The sequence below is a fragment of the Aotus nancymaae genome, unplaced genomic scaffold (assembly GCF_030222135.1).
Source record: "Aotus nancymaae isolate 86718 unplaced genomic scaffold, 86718_ANA_hifiasm-v0.15.2.pri h1tg000014l, whole genome shotgun sequence".
Classification (NCBI taxonomy): Eukaryota; Metazoa; Chordata; class Mammalia; order Primates; family Aotidae; genus Aotus; species Aotus nancymaae.
Window position 1 is genome coordinate 42,519,002 of NW_026988425.1, and position 17,026 is coordinate 42,536,027.

The 17,026-nt window shown below is 37.4% G+C and overlaps 1 protein-coding gene across 8 annotated transcripts in view; it reads left to right on the forward strand.

The window, feature by feature from the left end:
• The window catches only part of NNT (nicotinamide nucleotide transhydrogenase), a 96,099-nt gene that overhangs the window by 22,328 nt on the left and 56,745 nt on the right, over positions 1-17,026 (forward strand). For all 8 annotated transcript variants that reach the window (XM_012449548.3, XM_012449547.3, XM_012449549.3 and 5 more), the window contains 3 exons: positions 1,416-1,503; positions 6,459-6,547; positions 10,928-11,115. In XM_012449548.3, coding sequence (XP_012304971.1) covers positions 1,416-1,503; positions 6,459-6,547; positions 10,928-11,115 — 365 coding nt within the window. The remainder of the gene's footprint in view (positions 1-1,415; positions 1,504-6,458; positions 6,548-10,927; positions 11,116-17,026) is intronic.

The window sequence follows — 17,026 nt, forward strand, 5'->3', positions numbered from 1 at the left end:
TGTTCATTCTAAACTTTTTTGCTGTCATGAAGAAAATGCCCATTTTCTTACTTTTTTCACTTCAACGTTTTCTTCTACATTTCCTGTGTAATCAGTCTCCTTTTGTAATTTATTTTTCAGAATAGCAACTGAATCTTTTAGAACATTAAGTCCACAATTAATTTCTTACCGTGGTCTTTGAATCTGTGTCATATTTGCCCATTGAAAATTTCTATCACTTGCATTCAGAAGACCAACAGATAATGTAATCTCTAAAGTATTGTTTTTCTGCTCCAGTATGATTAACTTAATAATGGTGACTTTGCATGTTTTTGCATCAATTATCGTATCAAGTATATAAAAATATGATCAGGGAGAGGTTTTCTTGCCACCTAGAAGGGAAGTTTTAATAGTTGCTTTATAATATTGAGCCAGAGTGTATATTAGCAAGTAAGAATGCAAAAGTGCCTTTTACATATTAAGTGATATGAAAATGAAATTAGTGTAGCATGTTAAAAATATCCTGTTAAAGAAAAGATGGTGCATATTATTAGATTTATTGCATAGTTTGTTTCTTTGGCTAAAACACTTAATATTCACTTAGCATTTTCTATGTGACAGGCTTTATGCTAAGTGTTTCACCTGAGTTATCTCATTTAGTCCTCATGACTCTAAAAGATAGATGCTTTTTGTTCTCACTTTATAGATGAGGAAACCAAGATTAAGAAAATTTTAAAAATTTTCCCAAGGTCACAAAGCTAATCAGTCATAGAACTAGGATTTGAACTAAGGTCAGTCTGTCTGAAAATCCCATACTTTGAACCATCAGAGATCAAGGGAAGTGTTTCTTCTGTTCTCTGAGGCTGGAATCTTATTATGTACAAGCCTATGGCTAACCTAATTTTATTTATTTTAAAGATTTTCCCCCATTACCTAAGCCCTACCTAGTCATCAAAGAAAATTTGGACAACATAGTAAAGTAAGTGTGAAGGACGTATAGTCTTAGCACACAAAGAAAACCAGTGTTAGCATTTTTCTATCTTTCTTTCATTACATTTTCTATTATGTTCTACAGTACTTGTTATGAAGAGGCTCGGTAGCATAAGGGATAAGAGAGTGCCTCTGTAGGCAGGCTGCTTGTGTTAGACTTTTGGCTCTCACATTTACTAGCTGAGTGACCTTGTCTCAATCTCTCTATATCTCATTTTTCTCACCTATGGAATGAAGGTAATAATTGTACCTATCCGTAGGCTTGTTGTGAAAGCTAAAAGAGTAAGTGTATATACAACACTTAGAACTGTTTTTGACACATAGTACATACTATATAAATATTAGCTATCATTCTTTGACAAAACTTCATCGATAACTTATGATGATATGTGAGCCTGAAATCTCTCCTTTTATGGAATTATCTATTTGTTTCTTTATTTTTAAAGTTATAAGGCTGTTGTCCTAGCAGCAAATCATTTTGGACGTTTTTTTACTGGTCAGATCACAGCTGCTGGAAAAGTTCCTCCAGCTAAGGTAGGTACAATTTTTAATGTTTCTTGATAGTATGCATTGATTAAAGGGAAGGGTATGTATAGTCTGAAAGTACAGTTATTTAAAAATTCTTATGTGTTAACCTCACATTGATGACTTTTTGGTGTGTATAAATATTTCTTAAAGCCTCAAAGCGGAAGGTTTAAGATTGCTAGAAAAAAATGAACTTTGACTTTCTGAAAGTTCTAGTTTTTATTTTCTATTTTTTGACTTACTAATTTTTTTTTTCTTTTTGAGACAAAGTCTCACTCTGTTGCCCAGGCTGGAGTGCAGTGGCACTATTTTGGCTCACTGCAACCTTTGCCTCCCAGGTTCCAGTGATTCTCCTGCTTCAGCCACCTGAGTAGCTGGGACTATAGACGTGGCTACCATGCCAGGCTAATTTTTGTATTCTGTAGTAGAGATAGGGTTTCACCGTATTGGCCCTGCTGGTCTCGAACTTCTGATCTCGTGATCTGTCCACCTCGGCCTTCCAAAGTGCTAAGATTACAGGCATGAGCCACCACACGGCCAACTAATTTGAATTTTAAAAGGGATTTTGGATAACTTGTTCTCTGTAGCCTACATATTATTAATTTTTTTTTTTAAAAAGCTCTAAGATATGATTCAAAAGATTCTGGGTTTCTCAATTGTTGCAACATTTTAGCACATTTACAAAATATTTCTGGTTTCCTCACTTCTTATCAATTTTTGGATCAAGAAGACAGGAAATGGGATATGGTGTAATCAGGGTATTTGGCAGAGAAAAAGGGTGCCAGTTTCTTTAATTCACACTGAGAACAGAGAGGAGCAGTTAATGGTGAGAGGTGACGATGGCTTGCTGAAAGACTAGGAGGTCATGTTGTGATCCTTCAATACTATGTACACTAAGTAACAGTGGAAACCCTGAGGCTAGGTGTCTTAGTCCATTTTGTGTTACTAAAAGAGAATACCTGAGACTGGGTAATTTATTTAAAAAACAAGGTTTACTTGGCTCATAATTCTGGTAGCTGTAAAGTTCAAGATTTGGTAGCTGCATCGGGTGAGGGCCTCAAGGCTGCTTCAACTCATGGTGGACAGTGTAAGGGGAACAGGTATGTGCAAAAAAGATCACACTGTGAGAGAGGAATCAAGAGAGAGAAACTGAGGGAGCCAGACTCTTCTATCAACCCCCAGAGTGAGAACTCAGTCCCCCACTCCCAGGGAGGGCATTAATCTGTTCATAAGAGATCCACTCCCATGACCCAAATACCTCTCACTAGGACCCACCTCCCAATATTGCCACATTTGGGATCAAATGTCAACATGAATTTTTGTGGGGACAATGCACATCCAAACCATAGCACTAGGTACAGGAAACTAACTTTAAATGTGGTCATTTATCGACCTGTAGGGTATAGGTTTAAGTGGTGCTTCCCGCTCTTAAGTACTTTGTTATATAAGCCCAGAGTTCTCACACAAAATAAATCTCCTGGAAAAAAAGTGGAACAAAAGCTAATAGCAGCTTTGAGAAATTATATTGTTTTGAATAACAGGCCAGGTTAAAAAAATGGCAAGAGGTTTAAGTGGAGGTCACAATACTTAGTAAGAAAGTGTGAGCAAACAACACAGACATGACATGTTAAATGACTAAATTTTGACTTCTTTCTCAGGATTATAAAAATATGTCTGGCACTCATAGTGACCAGAAGTTTGATGCTGTTCTTAAATTGACTGAATGCTTTGATGCACAAAATCTACTACTGACTTTGGTTATAATCTTTCTAGATATTTGTGGAAGTTGAGAAAAAAGCTGTGAATAAAAGAGATTAAAAAGTGAAACAAAAGACAAGAGACAAATAAAAGATTGCTAGCCTTTGAAAGGTAGAAAAGTGACTATCTTTACTGAAAATTTAAATTGCACCTTATGGGACTTGGGTTACATGACAGAAATAGTTTTCTGAAATTGAAGGCACTGGTACAGCTCATCAAGGTAGATTACATAATATAGTCTTTAATTTGGATTTCCTTTAAACATGGAGGGTTCTTACCTGTCTAGTACAAGTTTGTTCAGGCTGAAGCCTGTGGGCTGCATATAGCCCAGGATGGCTTTGAATGTGGCCCAATGCAAATTTGTAAATTTTCCTAAAACATTATGCGATTTTTGTTGCCATTTTATTTTTTTGACTCATCAGCAATTGTTGGTGTTAGCTAGTGTATTTTATACATGGCCTAAGACAATTCTTCCACTGTGGCTCAGAGAAGCCAAAAGATTGGCCCCTGGCCTAGAATGAATGAAAATCAATCAATTGAAGGCTTATGATATGCGAGACATTGTTCTAGGACCTGGGGATATAGCATGAACAAGAAAAAAATCCCTGCCACACAAAACTTACACTCCAGTGGGGGGCATAGTGAGGAGACAAATAAAAGATTAAATAAATACCTGAGATAATTTAATTTAATTTATTTTTGACTTGGTTTTTTTGGAGGCAAGGTCTCACTCTGTTGATCAGGCTGATCTGTAACTCCTGAGCTCAAATAATCTTCCTGCCTCGGCCTCCCAAAATTTTGGGATTACAGGCATGAGCCACTGCACTTGGCCATGAGATAATTTCACACAGAAAAAAAACCAACCGGATGGTATGACTGTAATGGGCACAGGCTACTTTAGTAGGGTGACGGAGAAGCTTCCTCTGACCTTTGAGCTGAGATTTGAAGTATGGAAGAAGAAAACAGGTGTTTAAGGATTCCAAGCATTTGGGATTCCTGTATTTAGGTTCTGGAAAAATAAAGAAGACCATTGGTCTTGGAGTGTGGTGAACAAGATGGAGAGTGATCTGACATGATGTTGGAAAGGAAAGTCTAGGCTGGATCATGTGGAACCTCTCTTCTAGGTCATGTTATAGACTTTGGATTCTTCTGCAGGTGGGGGAAATGTTTGGTTTAGGATTTAAAAAAATCATGTGGCTGTTCTGTTGGAACAGCTAGTAGGGTGAAGGCAAGATCTGTCAGCAATTGGTTGCACCTGGGAAGGTGGTGGCACCAGAAATGTAGAGAAAGGGGATGGGATTTATTTGGATTAGGGAGATCTTTGAGAGTTAAAACCAGTAGTACTTGTTCATGGATTGGAAATGGAAATATGTTCAAAGGGAGGAGTTGATGATTTCCCTATTTTGGCTTAAACAATTGTGCGTAGTTACTGCCTTTACTTAGATGGGGAAGGCCATGGGAGGAGCAGGTTATATGAGTGATCATGAACAATGTTCTGAAAGTTATTTCCTTTCTCCTGCCCTTTCCCATACAATTTCTTTCTTTTTTTTTTAAGGTTTTTATTTTTTAATAGAAATGGGATCTCACTCTGTTGGCCAGGCTGGTCTTGAACTCCTAAACTCAAGGGATCCTCCTGTCTTGGCCTTCCAAAGTGCTGGGATGGTAGGCCTGAGCCACCTGTCTGGCCCTATACTATTTCTTGAGTATATAGCTACAAAGTACCAGTTAGCAGTAAGTGCTTTGGTTAGAGTCCATTATTTAATGTACCAACAGTCTGAGAAGGCACTTTGATTGTTACATTGCAGATGATAAGCAGCTTGCCTAAGATCACCCAGAACTAGTTAGTAACGGGGCAGGGTTTTGACCTAAGCTCTCTGACTCTTATTCCCTGTGTCTTTTTCTTTACTTCATGCTTTAGAGAGAAAAAGTAAATTTCTATGGTAAAATCTGCTACTTTACTTTTGTGCAATTCTGTTTTTTAAACTATGGGTTTCTTTGTTATGTCTTGATTCAGGATAACTTGGCTAAGTCCTGTCACTTTTACTTATTTTATTTACTCTTTTCTTCCCTCCTTCCCTCCTTCCCTCCCTCCCTCCCTTCCTCCCTTCCTTTCTTCCTTCCTTCCTTCTCTTTCATTTTCTCTTCTTTTTTTCTTTAAGTGGTGATGGAACTTCTGTGTGGAAGGGGTTGGTGCTTTAGAGCCTAGAGCCTGCTTATTCCCTCTGGTCACTCTTTGCTCCCTTTCCTATAGACATCCCCCTGTCCCCAAACACACCATCATTATCAAGATCAGTTCACATGACCTCTGAGACACTGCCCAGAGCTCACTGGAGCACAGTCTGACTAGCCTAGCCTTTGTAAAGGCGGAGGAACATGTGGGCATGTTGGGTGGGTGGGAATTTGTAAGCTTCACTGATTCTGTGGGTGACATTTTTTTCTACAGGAACAAAGTGTTGCCTTCAATTGATTGTTTATGGGATATATAAAAGGACTTTGGGAAGGCCCATTCCAGACTGGAGACAATATTGTTCTTCTTTTGTTTCTTAGAAGGCGGGGGAGACTCTTGTTTCTGAGGAATTCTTTGGTTCTCTTGTTGCTGATCCTTCCATGATTAGGGACATTAGTTACATTGCCTCAGACTTACATAGAGTTGCTCAAAATGGTTCAGAATTGTGGTTGCTCAATAGCTGTTCCTTTCAGAAGCATTTCGGCTCACAATAGATGTTGGGGCAGATGTTTCACCAGTGTTGTACCCATCTTTGAAACGTGTTTTGATGTTTGATGAACAAAGAAAAACCTTAGAATTTGATAGGGTAAAGGTAGGTAGAATGCCACACTGGAACTTTTAGTAGAAGAAACTTTTAGACAGTGGAAAAGAATCTGTTAATCTTCAACATACATAATGCTGATCATGCTTAGGTAGATTTTACATGGATATGCTGATTATTAGGCTGTTTTTAGTGAAGGTTGTTGGCCTTTGCTAGCAGTTGTTTCTTTAATAAAATTTTAAGATCAGCAGTGGTTCAGTTAAAGAATAGTCTATCTACTCCATCTAGTTATTAAGGGCTGATCATCATGATCACCATCAGCACTGCCATTTATTGATGCTAAACTTATACTAGGCACCAATAATTGTTAGCAGATGATTTTTCAGTATGAGTTGATAATGAGCCTTAACACATAACTGGCTCTATCTTCTTTTCTAGATTCTGATAGTTGGTGGTGGTGTTGCTGGGCTTGCTTCTGCAGGTGCAGCAAAATCGATGGGTGCAATTGTTAGAGGATTTGACACAAGGTGAGTGACTGATGTTAAGGTAAAAACATTTTGTTTCAGGGGCTTATAATGCTTTACTTAAAATTTATGCTTTCCTTAAACTTTATAGATTTAAGTCGCACATTGCTGCTGGTCTATAAGCTCTTTCCACTGAAAAATGTTTCCACTTTTTAAAAGTTAACGCAAAGTGAAAATGTATTACTCAGCGAAAAAAAAATTGAGGACGCAGCCTCAGTATACCAGAAATAATTTTAAAAGTCCCAAATAATTAAACTAAGAACTCACAGCTCTGTTTTCTTGGGTGGATTGACAATGGGACCAGAATTCTCTCTAACCTGAGTTTCTAACGAGTTGCTTTACCATGTCCTATTTCTGTTCCGAATGCTTTTAGGCAGTAGTTAGGGCATGAACAAAGATGTTTGCGAATCTGAAGAGAGTAAAATAGCAGGCTGAGTCAGGGGGATGCCCTACCTTGAATGGATAGAAGCAAATAAAGCTGACTGACACTTCACCTGACTAACAACACATGAATTATTATTACTGCATTATTTATGCTTCCTGCATTTGATGTTAAGATAGAGTTGCATATATTTTTCTGATAATTTTCGAGCCCCTGAGTGAAGGTACTTGATTATGTACACTGTGTATTTCTCTAATGCTGACATATACACATTTTGCTAGATTGTCTTTACAGAGAAGTTCGATTAAAATTCTTCATTTCAGAAGACACTAGATACAGGATTTTATTAAATGTCAGTTGAGTACTGTTAATATGTGTTTTAATAATTTTTGAGGTTGAAAAATGTAGTTATTTATTATCAGCTGAGGGTACTGGAGGACTAATACTACTGTTAATCTTGAATTTTGATCAAAAAAGGAAAAAAAGCAACCATTCAAAGTTGGAAGAATGTGACCTTTCAGGGTAAAGAATGTTCCATAAAATGTGGTTAATAGTCTTTATCTGGAGTTAAAGTGATATACTGATAAAAAGCTGTCCTGCTGAAATGAGAAAATAAGACATTTCCTAAATAACCAGGACACAAACCAAGGATAGCAAGAGTTAAGCATGCCATTGATCCTGTCATTTCATTTTTACTGTTTGTTGATGTGAAGTTTTCTCAAGACCTCCTAGCCCATAAAAAGCAGGTAGTTCAAGTTTTCATTGTAGTGGACAGTAGTATTAAAATGGAAATGCATGTATTTGACCTCAAGGTAATTTGAAATTTGGTGGTGGGTGAACTACTGAGAATTTAGTATATTGATGTCATTTTTTAGGTTGTATACAGAATAGACAGCTAGAATATGGCTATTGCTTATATTAGAAAAATACAAAAACTCAATTTTTCTTTATAATTTATTAAGTTTGTTATACAGGTATCTCAAGTATACAATGAAGAAAGATGTGGCTGAAGTGATATAATACTTTTCTAAGAATTATAGCTCATTAGTTACTCTAGTCACTATTTTGAGACAGGGTTGGTTTCATATGATAAATATGAAATCCATATGTATTGGAAAACACTTGATTTTAAATTCTTGTTGGAAGATTAAGTGGTATATATTTTCAGTTAAATATTCTAAAAACTTATGGACAGCTCATTGCCCAATGATATTTAAATGATCTAATTTTTGAATTCTTTCAAAAAATAACTAGGAGATTCCCCTTTTAGCAATAGTGATTATCTTGCCTAATGCCTGTGTTATAAAGTTTAAATATATAAAAACCTTGCTTTCTTTCCTATAATAAAATAGTACATGATTTTTCTCCAATTCAGAAAAATATGAAAAAGCACAAAAACAGAAAATAAAATATCTTAAAGTCTCACTGCCTAGAGATAACTTAGTTTTTTCATGTGTTCCTTCTTCTACACGTTAATTAAAAATGTAAATTTACTGTTCCATTTACCTTTCTTCCTTTAACAGTAGATCATGAAGATCTTTCCTTACTTGCAAATGTTTTTAATGACTGCAGAAGATTCCATCATGTAGAAGTACAGTAGTTTATTTTACTAGTCCTCTATAAATGGACATTTTTTGCTATATTTAAACAATACTCTGTAGGTCAGTATACACGTAGACACATACAGTAAGCCCTCTATCCAGGGGTTCTATTATCTGTGGGTTCAACCAGATCAAAAATATTGAGAAAAAAAGATTGTGTTTGTACTGAGCTAGAAACAACTTTGTTTTTCTTGTCATTATTCCCTAAACAATATGGTATAACAACTATTTACATAACATTTACACTTATTAGGCATTATAAATAGTCTAGAGATGATTTAAGCTGCTTGGGAAGATGTATGTAGGCTGTGTGCAAATACTACATTGTCTTTTATAAGGTGCTTGATCATCTGTGGATTTTGATATCAGAGGGGTGTCCTGGAACCAATTCCCCCTGGATACTGAGGGATGACTGTATATCAAAGAGCATACGTTTATGGAGATATCTCATTTTTCCTTAGATAACTTTTAAGGAAATATTGGGGTCAAAAGATATTCACATTATAATGTTAATATAATATTTTTAAATGATGAAATTATTTTATGGGCAAAGATATAACAGCAGAGATTTAAAAATAGCTTATGTATCTAATGATACATATTAATTATCAAAAAATACAGAGAAACATAAGGAAGAAAATGAAAATACCTTTTATAATTCTATCAGCCAGATATAATTGCTGGTGATATTTTGGTATAATTTCTTCAGAGATTTATGTATATAACTTTTTTTTTGAGATGGAGTTTTGCTCTTGTTGCCCAGGCTAGAGTGCAACAGCATGATCTTGGCTCATCGCAACCTTTGCCTCCTGGGTTCAAGCGATTCTCCTGCCTCAGCCTCCCAAGTAGCTGGGATTAGAGGCATGTGCCACTCTACCTGGCTAATTTTGTATTTTTAGTAGAGATGGGGTTTCTCCATGTTGGTCAGGCTGGTCCTCCTGAACTCCTGACCTCAGGTGATCTGCCCACCTCAGCCTTCCAAAGTGCTGAGATTACAGGTGTGAGCCACCGTGCCCGGCTCTATATAACTTTTGAACAAAATTTGGATCATTTGATATACATATACATATGTATATATGTATACACACATATATGACACACACATGTATATATATACACACATGCATACACATATAAAATTTTGAATTCGTCTTATTTCTTATTAATATTGGTAGACATTTCTGAAGCTTTTTAAAGAACTGTATCCCTGTGGTTGCCACAAATGGAACACCAACTCAGATTGTCTTAAACCATAAGAAAATGTATTCTTTCTTCTAATTGAGAATCCAGGGGAAGGACTTCCTTTTCACATTAGAGCTAGATGCTCCTCGGTGCTGTCAAGGACTAGTTTCTGTCACTCCTCTCTGTTGTCCTTGGCTTTGGCTTCCTCCTAAGGCTGATTCCACTGTGGTTGCAACTTTACCTCCAGAGGCAATCTGGGCTACCAGATTCCTTGCTCAAGCCAGCAGAGAGAGAAACTCTTGCTCAACCATAGACTGTATGTCCTACCCTTTATGCACGCTTTTGAACATGATGGTTCCTAGGGAGTTACTGGCTCAGATCACTGTTTCCCAAACTTCCCTGATGACAAAGGAAGACCTGCAGTTCTTGCTAAAAATAATATAGCATCTACCTGCCTGCTGTAGATTATAATTCAGTGGATCTGGGAAGGGGCCTGGGAATTTGAATTTTTAACAAGTACCCTGAGTGATTATTGTCATTAGAGGGCTTGGGATTTACCATAGTGGAATGGATATTGGTGAGTTATATGCACTGTCCACCACAGAGCTGAGGTCTTTGTTGGCTCTGCTTTTCCAACCGGGAGACAGTACTTGGGTAGCATTTATTTACTTATTTAAAACTGAATTAGTTTTACATGATTTAAATGTGTTGGCTTTTCACATTTTGCCCTTTACTATCATTTATAGGTTACTTTTTGCAAACACAATTTAATGAGGACAGGGTGGGGGGCAAAAAAATTACATTAGAATAATTTTTTGTGGGAAAAGTCTCTAATAACAAATTCAGAATATTTACAAGTGAAAAACCTCATCTTGAGTGATTTGAATGATATCAAATCCTGATGTATATCAGATATCACATCATCATCCACATTGGGGTCATAAGGAACACAGTTGGTTACTGGAGTTGGCAATTGTGAAATTGCTTTTGCAACTTAACTAAGTAGAAGTTGGAATTCTCAATAGTTTTTTTTCTTTCAGAAAATAATATTCTCGTAAAAATGTAACTTGCTTTTAGAAAAAATTAAGTACGAAATCAAGGGACTCGACTTTTGAACATATAGTTTGTTGTTCTTAAAAACGTGTATGTAAATGATAATCTTGACTTCTTTATTAGGGCCTAAAATAACTATGCTTTCCACTTTAACAATCACCCTAGAGCTGCAGCTTTGGAACAGTTCAAGTCTCTGGGTGCTGAGCCCTTGGAGGTGGACTTGAAAGAATCTGGTGAGGGACAAGGAGGATATGCAAAAGAGATGTCCAAAGAGTTCATTGAAGCTGAAATGAAACTCTTTGCTCAACAATGCAAGGAGGTAGACATCCTTATCAGCACAGCACTTATTCCAGGTATGCCATTAAGTAAATGGTTATTTTAAAAGCACTCTTACTCATTTTTTTTTAAACGAGAGTGAATAATTGCTTAACATTAGAATTTTCTTAAGGAAGGAACTAGTACTTTCTATTACAAAAGTACTAGAAAATGAGAAAACATATGACAAAAATCACAGTCACTAATAATTTTCTTCAAGTATTTTTTCTGTGAATTTTTAAATTTTTTTGAGATGGAGTCTTGCTCTTATCGCCCAGGCTGGAGTGCAGTGGCACGATCTTGGCTCACTGCAACCTGTGCCTCCCGGATTCAAGCAATTCACCTGCCTCAGCATCCCAAGTAGCTGGGATTACAGGCACCCACCACCACGCCTGGCTAATTTTTGTATTTTTAGTAGAGTTGGGGTTTTGCCATGTTGGCCAGGCTGGTCTCGAACTCCTGACCTCAGGTGATCCACCCACCTGGGCCTCCCAAAGTGCTGGGATTACAGGTGTGAGCCACTGCCCCCAGCCCTTCTGTGAATTTTAATATAACTTCATAGATTAATATATGTGCAATATTTTTTTGTGAAGAATAAAACACCATTTATTTAGAAAAGATTATTATTTTCTGTTCAGTTTTCTTTTATTTCAATGGCTTTTGGGGAGCAGGTGGTGTTTGGCTGCATGGAAAAGTTCTTTAGTGGTGATTTCTGAGATTTTGGTGTACCTGTCACCTGAGCAGTGTACACTGTGCCCAATGTATAGTCTTTTATCCCTCACCCCCCTTCCACCCTTAACCCCTGAGTCCCCAAAGACCATTATATCATTCTTATGTCTTTGTGTCCTCAAAGCTTGCTTCCACTTTTAACAATGCTTGGTTTTTCACTCCTGAGTTATTTCACTTAGAATAATGGTTTCCAACTCCATTCAGGTTGCTGTGAATGCTATTATTTTCTTCTTTTTTATGGCTTAGTAGTATTCCATGGTGTGTGTGTGTGTGTGTGTGTGTGTGTGTGTGTGTGTGTGTATGTTTATCCACTTGTTGGTTGATGGGCATTTAGGCTGGTTTCATATTTTTGCAATTGCGAATCGTGTGATATAAACAGGTGTATGCAAGTGTCTTTTTGATATAATGACTTATTTTTTTCTGGTTAGATACCCAGTAGTGAGATTGGTGAATCAAATGGTAATTCGACTTTAGTTCTTTAAGGAATCTCCAATACTGTTTTCCATAGTGATTGTACTAGTTTAAATTCCTACCAGCAGTGTAAAAATGTTCTCTTTTCACCACATCCACGCCAACATCTGTTATTTTTTGAGTTTTAAATTACGGCCATTCTTGCAGGAGTTAGGTGGTATCTCATTGTAGTTTTGATTTGCAATTTCATGATAATTAGTGATGTTGAGCATTTTTTTTCATATGTTCATTGGCCATTTGTATACCTTCTTTTGGGAATTGTCCATTCATGTCCTTTGTCCACTTTTTGATGGGATTATTTATTCTTTTCTTGCTGATTTGTTTGAATTCCTTATAGATTCTGGATATCAGTCATTTGTTAGATGTATAGTTTGTGAAAATTTTCTCCCATCAGTGGATTGTCTGTTTACTCTGATTATTTCTTTTGCTGTACAGAAGTTTTTTAGTTTAACTAAGTGACATCTATTTATCTTGGCTTTTGTTGTATTTGCTTTTGGGTTCTTGGTCATGAACTCTTTGCCCAAGCCAGTGTTTTTCCAATGTTACATTCTAGAATTTTTATGGTTTCAGGTCTTAGATTTAAGTCTTTAAGGATCCATCTTTGAGTTGAGTTTTGTGTAAGGTGAGGGGTGAGGATCCAGCTTCATTCTTCTGCATGTGGCTTGCCAATCATCCCAGCACCATTTGTTGATGTATGTACAATGTTATATTCATAAGCAGTTTCCTTTGCTCAAACCCTTGATAAATTGATTGTTAATTTATTTACATTTTCTTTGTTAAGATACTACCTTCTCCTTGTCAGAAATTCAAACAGTAGTGATAAATAAGAAAAAAAAATACAGATTATCTGAAGTTCTACCAAAGAGATGACTGTTACTAATATTTTGATCATTTTTTCCATATATCTGAGAGACAGATGGGGATTTTGTATGTATATGTATTAATGGAATTTTCAGTGTATATTTTTTACTTATGGAAATGACCCTTTGTTAGTTTTAAATTATTTCTTTTGACATGTTTTCAGCCAAATTGTGAGCTCTTTGATGGTAGGAATTACTTTCTAGTCCCTTTACGAATCTCCTTCTAAACAGTATTTTGTACTCAGTGCATGACTGATGTCAAACCGCAAGCATTTATTAATCAGTAAGCAGTAGCTTGATCTAGCAAGATTTGGGAGTGAAGAAACTCTCCACCTTTTATAGTCTTACCTCTTCTCTTCACCTATCCTTTCCTTTTGTTATTGAATAATGAATACCATGTTGACTCTAATTTTTTCCTTTCTGAAAGAAAGTAGGCCATATAATGAGAGCTTAAAGGGTTCATGGCTGCTTATGTTAGATCCTAGTGAAGGAGCCTCACTTGCTCTGAGGTACTGTGGATAATTAGAATTTGCTTTGTCATGAGGCTATGAAAGAGGAGAAACTCTCCTCTGGCACCTGCCCTGACAACAAAAAGCCTGGCTAATATAAACCCAAGGACAAAGAATTGATTGGCATCAGATCTGTCAGCTTGTGAGGGAAAACAAGCCTCCCAAGTGTGTTTTTCTTTTTCTTTCTGTCCTCTGTTAACCCAGGTGATAGGTGAGCTGGTCTCTCCAAATACCCGCATCCCACCAGGGCGGCTAGATGAAGCAGACAGGCAGGAGGGTGATATGGGGGTCTCAGCAGGGCTTAGCCAATGGGAGCATCTGTTAGTGTAGAAATGGGGCCTGTGGTTGATTCCTGGAGGTGCATGCAGATCAGACAAGCCATGGATCCGGGATAGTGTCTGAAATCTGTCGGTGAAGACAGAACTCATGTACAAGCAGTGTCAGGAGAGCACTTCAAGATTCCTTTCCTTATGTGGCAGTGGCTCCTGGCTCAGCTGTTTCACAGGTGGCTCTGAGGAAGAAATGGGGTGACCTATGCTGCAGCCACCATCTGACCTCTGAGAGGCAGCTGCGCATTGGGGAGAAGTTATGAGAGGATTAGATGTAACAAGCGGCCAGTAGAGGGTGCTAAAACATTTACTCATGGAGTAAGCCACGTGGATAGGAAGTTAGTTTTAGTTAACCCATACTCCAAAGAACAAGGGATAATTTGAACAGAGTATATAGATTTATTATTGATTACAAAGCTAGATGTAGGTGATAGTACTCAAGATTTATTTTATAAACACATACTGACTTTCAGGGCCTTCCCCTCTCCCCATAATATTTTAGTTTTTATAAGGAGCTTATAGTCAGTGTACTTTAGTAAAAGGTCAGACTGTATGACGATCTTGAAGACTAGTTGAAGAAGTTTTATTAATCTGTTCCACTAAGCCTTCCTTGTTTACTGAAGCCACGATCTTCACATTAAACTCTCAGAAAGTTCTTGATCCGTACCTCAGCTCGCCCTCAAGGGCCTTTACTTTCTTTTCAAAAAAAAAAAAAAAAAAGTTAATTAGAATATTATATGGAAAAAGGTGATTTTTCTAAAGATCTTTCCTATCTCTGGGGCACTGAAAATGGAAAGCACGAGCATTTAACGAAAATGACCGAAAGAGTACATAAAGATACTAATGCCCCTTGGAAAACAATGTCCTTGGGATTATACCTTTACTGGTTTATGTCTTGAGCCTTTGCCTGGGTCCCCTGATGGTGTTTCTGACTCTTGAATGACTCTTGGAGCAGAAATTGTTCTGCAGTTTTCCTTGAGTGGATTCAAAGGGGATTAAGTCAAATGTCAGAAATTCTCTAAGCTAAGATTTATAGACCGAGATCCCTGGAAGGCTGGACTGAAGACCTGGCATGGATAAGAATGTTGAGATGCACACACAGGTTAAGTAGTTTCAGGGAGCAACTTTACAGAGTTGGTACATTTTTATTGTCCTAGGTATACATCACTTGGTGGGCTTGAAAATACAATGACCTTGACTTATGTAGATTGTATGTGGAATGAGATAGTTCTGTAGCTAGTTAGTTGTTATGCCTGTTACCTTACATCATCATCTCACCCCCCTATTGGGTCGAGTGATGGGTTAAAGGTGAGAATTTCACTGAATGCAGGTAACTTGAGGATGGGGCCAAGTTGACAGTCCTGCTTTGTGGTGCTGTGCACACAAAGGGAAGCTCTCTACTTTCCTGTCCAGCTCTTTGACCTTTGGGACTACCCTTAAAAAGTAAGGCAGCCCTGCTCTCTGGTAATGTTCAGGCTGTGCTCATAATCTTTTCTGCTAAGCCTTTTGAGACACAAAATTTTTTGCATCCCTAATGATCTGAAACCCTTTTAGAGAGACTTGTCATAGACATAGAATAATAATCAAGAAGGGACGGAATCAGGTTGAAAATCTGATAAGTAGTTAGGGAGGGGAATATGGTGTGGGGTGAGAAGGAATCATGGTGTCTTTGCGCTGACTGTGTCTTGGGCAAATTTCACCTAAGTTCCAATGAGAATGAAGAGAACTATGGAGCACATGCTAAGTTTAACCTGACAGAAACCACATTTTCCATTTAAAGTCTTTCTTGATGACCACTTAATTAAAAAATCATGAGCATCTTAAAGTCCTATAGCTTCCCAGCTCTCCCTTTTCCCACCGTCTAGCCCTCGTTAATTTAGGGGAACCATAGCTACTCTAAGGCCTGAGTTTTTGTTTAGCATGATGACAGTAGCTTGGATGACTTGGGTTCCTAGCATCTTTAGATGAAGCAAGCCATCTAAATTGATCAGAGTTGGATCATAGTTTCCCACTCCTCAATTACCTGTGCTATGAAGTTTGCATTCCTTGGAGGTATTTCTTGACTTTCATTTTCTGGTCCTGATTTAGCTTTTGTGTCTTGTGTTAAACTAATGTCTTGCTTTCTTGGCCTGATTTCAGCCATGTTGACTGCTATTAATCTCCTCAAATGGGCCAAGATAATTTTATGCCTTTGCACATATTGCTCCTTCTCTTTGGAATGCTATCCTTATCCTCTGCTTTTTGAAATTGTACTCAATTTAATTACTACATCCACTATAGTTTCTATTGCCTCCTGCTCAGCAGTAGTGTTCTTTTTTCTGCACTCAGAGCACTTTGCTTGTGCTTCCTATTACAGCAGTGCTTAGTCCCATCACTCCTCAGTTATCTTGTGTCCCTGTGAGTGTAGCAGGAGTCTTTGATTTATGCCAGTGCTTGGCATAGTGCTTTGTACACAATGGTGGCTTAGCAAATGTTGCTGAACTAATAATTCTGAACTAATAATTCATGAACTAATAATTCTGGATCTTTCCTTAGGTCTTGGTTGGTACAGTTCCTTTCATTTTTTCAGTGCTGTCCACCAATTCTGATAGAACACTGTTGGTTCACTTTTGGATAGGAACATTGCAGAGGCTAATTTAAGCCTGGCAACTTAACGTTCTTAAATTATTCAAAACTGGGACACATGCCTAGTCTGCAGTTTGAGGTGGTTGGCTAGCTAGACCTCTCAGGAGCTAGAATCAGGAAGTAGTGGAAGGGCTGTTTAGGAATTAGAAAGTGTCCTATCAGAGAGGAAGGAGCATATTCATTGCTTGATAGTAAATTAAAATACCTTACACCTTATGTACTTGTGTCTTTTTTTAGGCACAATCCAGATTAGGGTGGCAATACTTTTTTTTTAATCTATACTTGTTAGGATCTATGAAATATATCCCTTAAAGGGTGTGGACTTTTGTGGTGATTTTTCACGTCTCTGGAGAATTGGGTGGGAGGTGTTTTCCTCTAATATACAAGGTCCTGACATATATGGAATCTGAGATGTTGCAGTCTCCT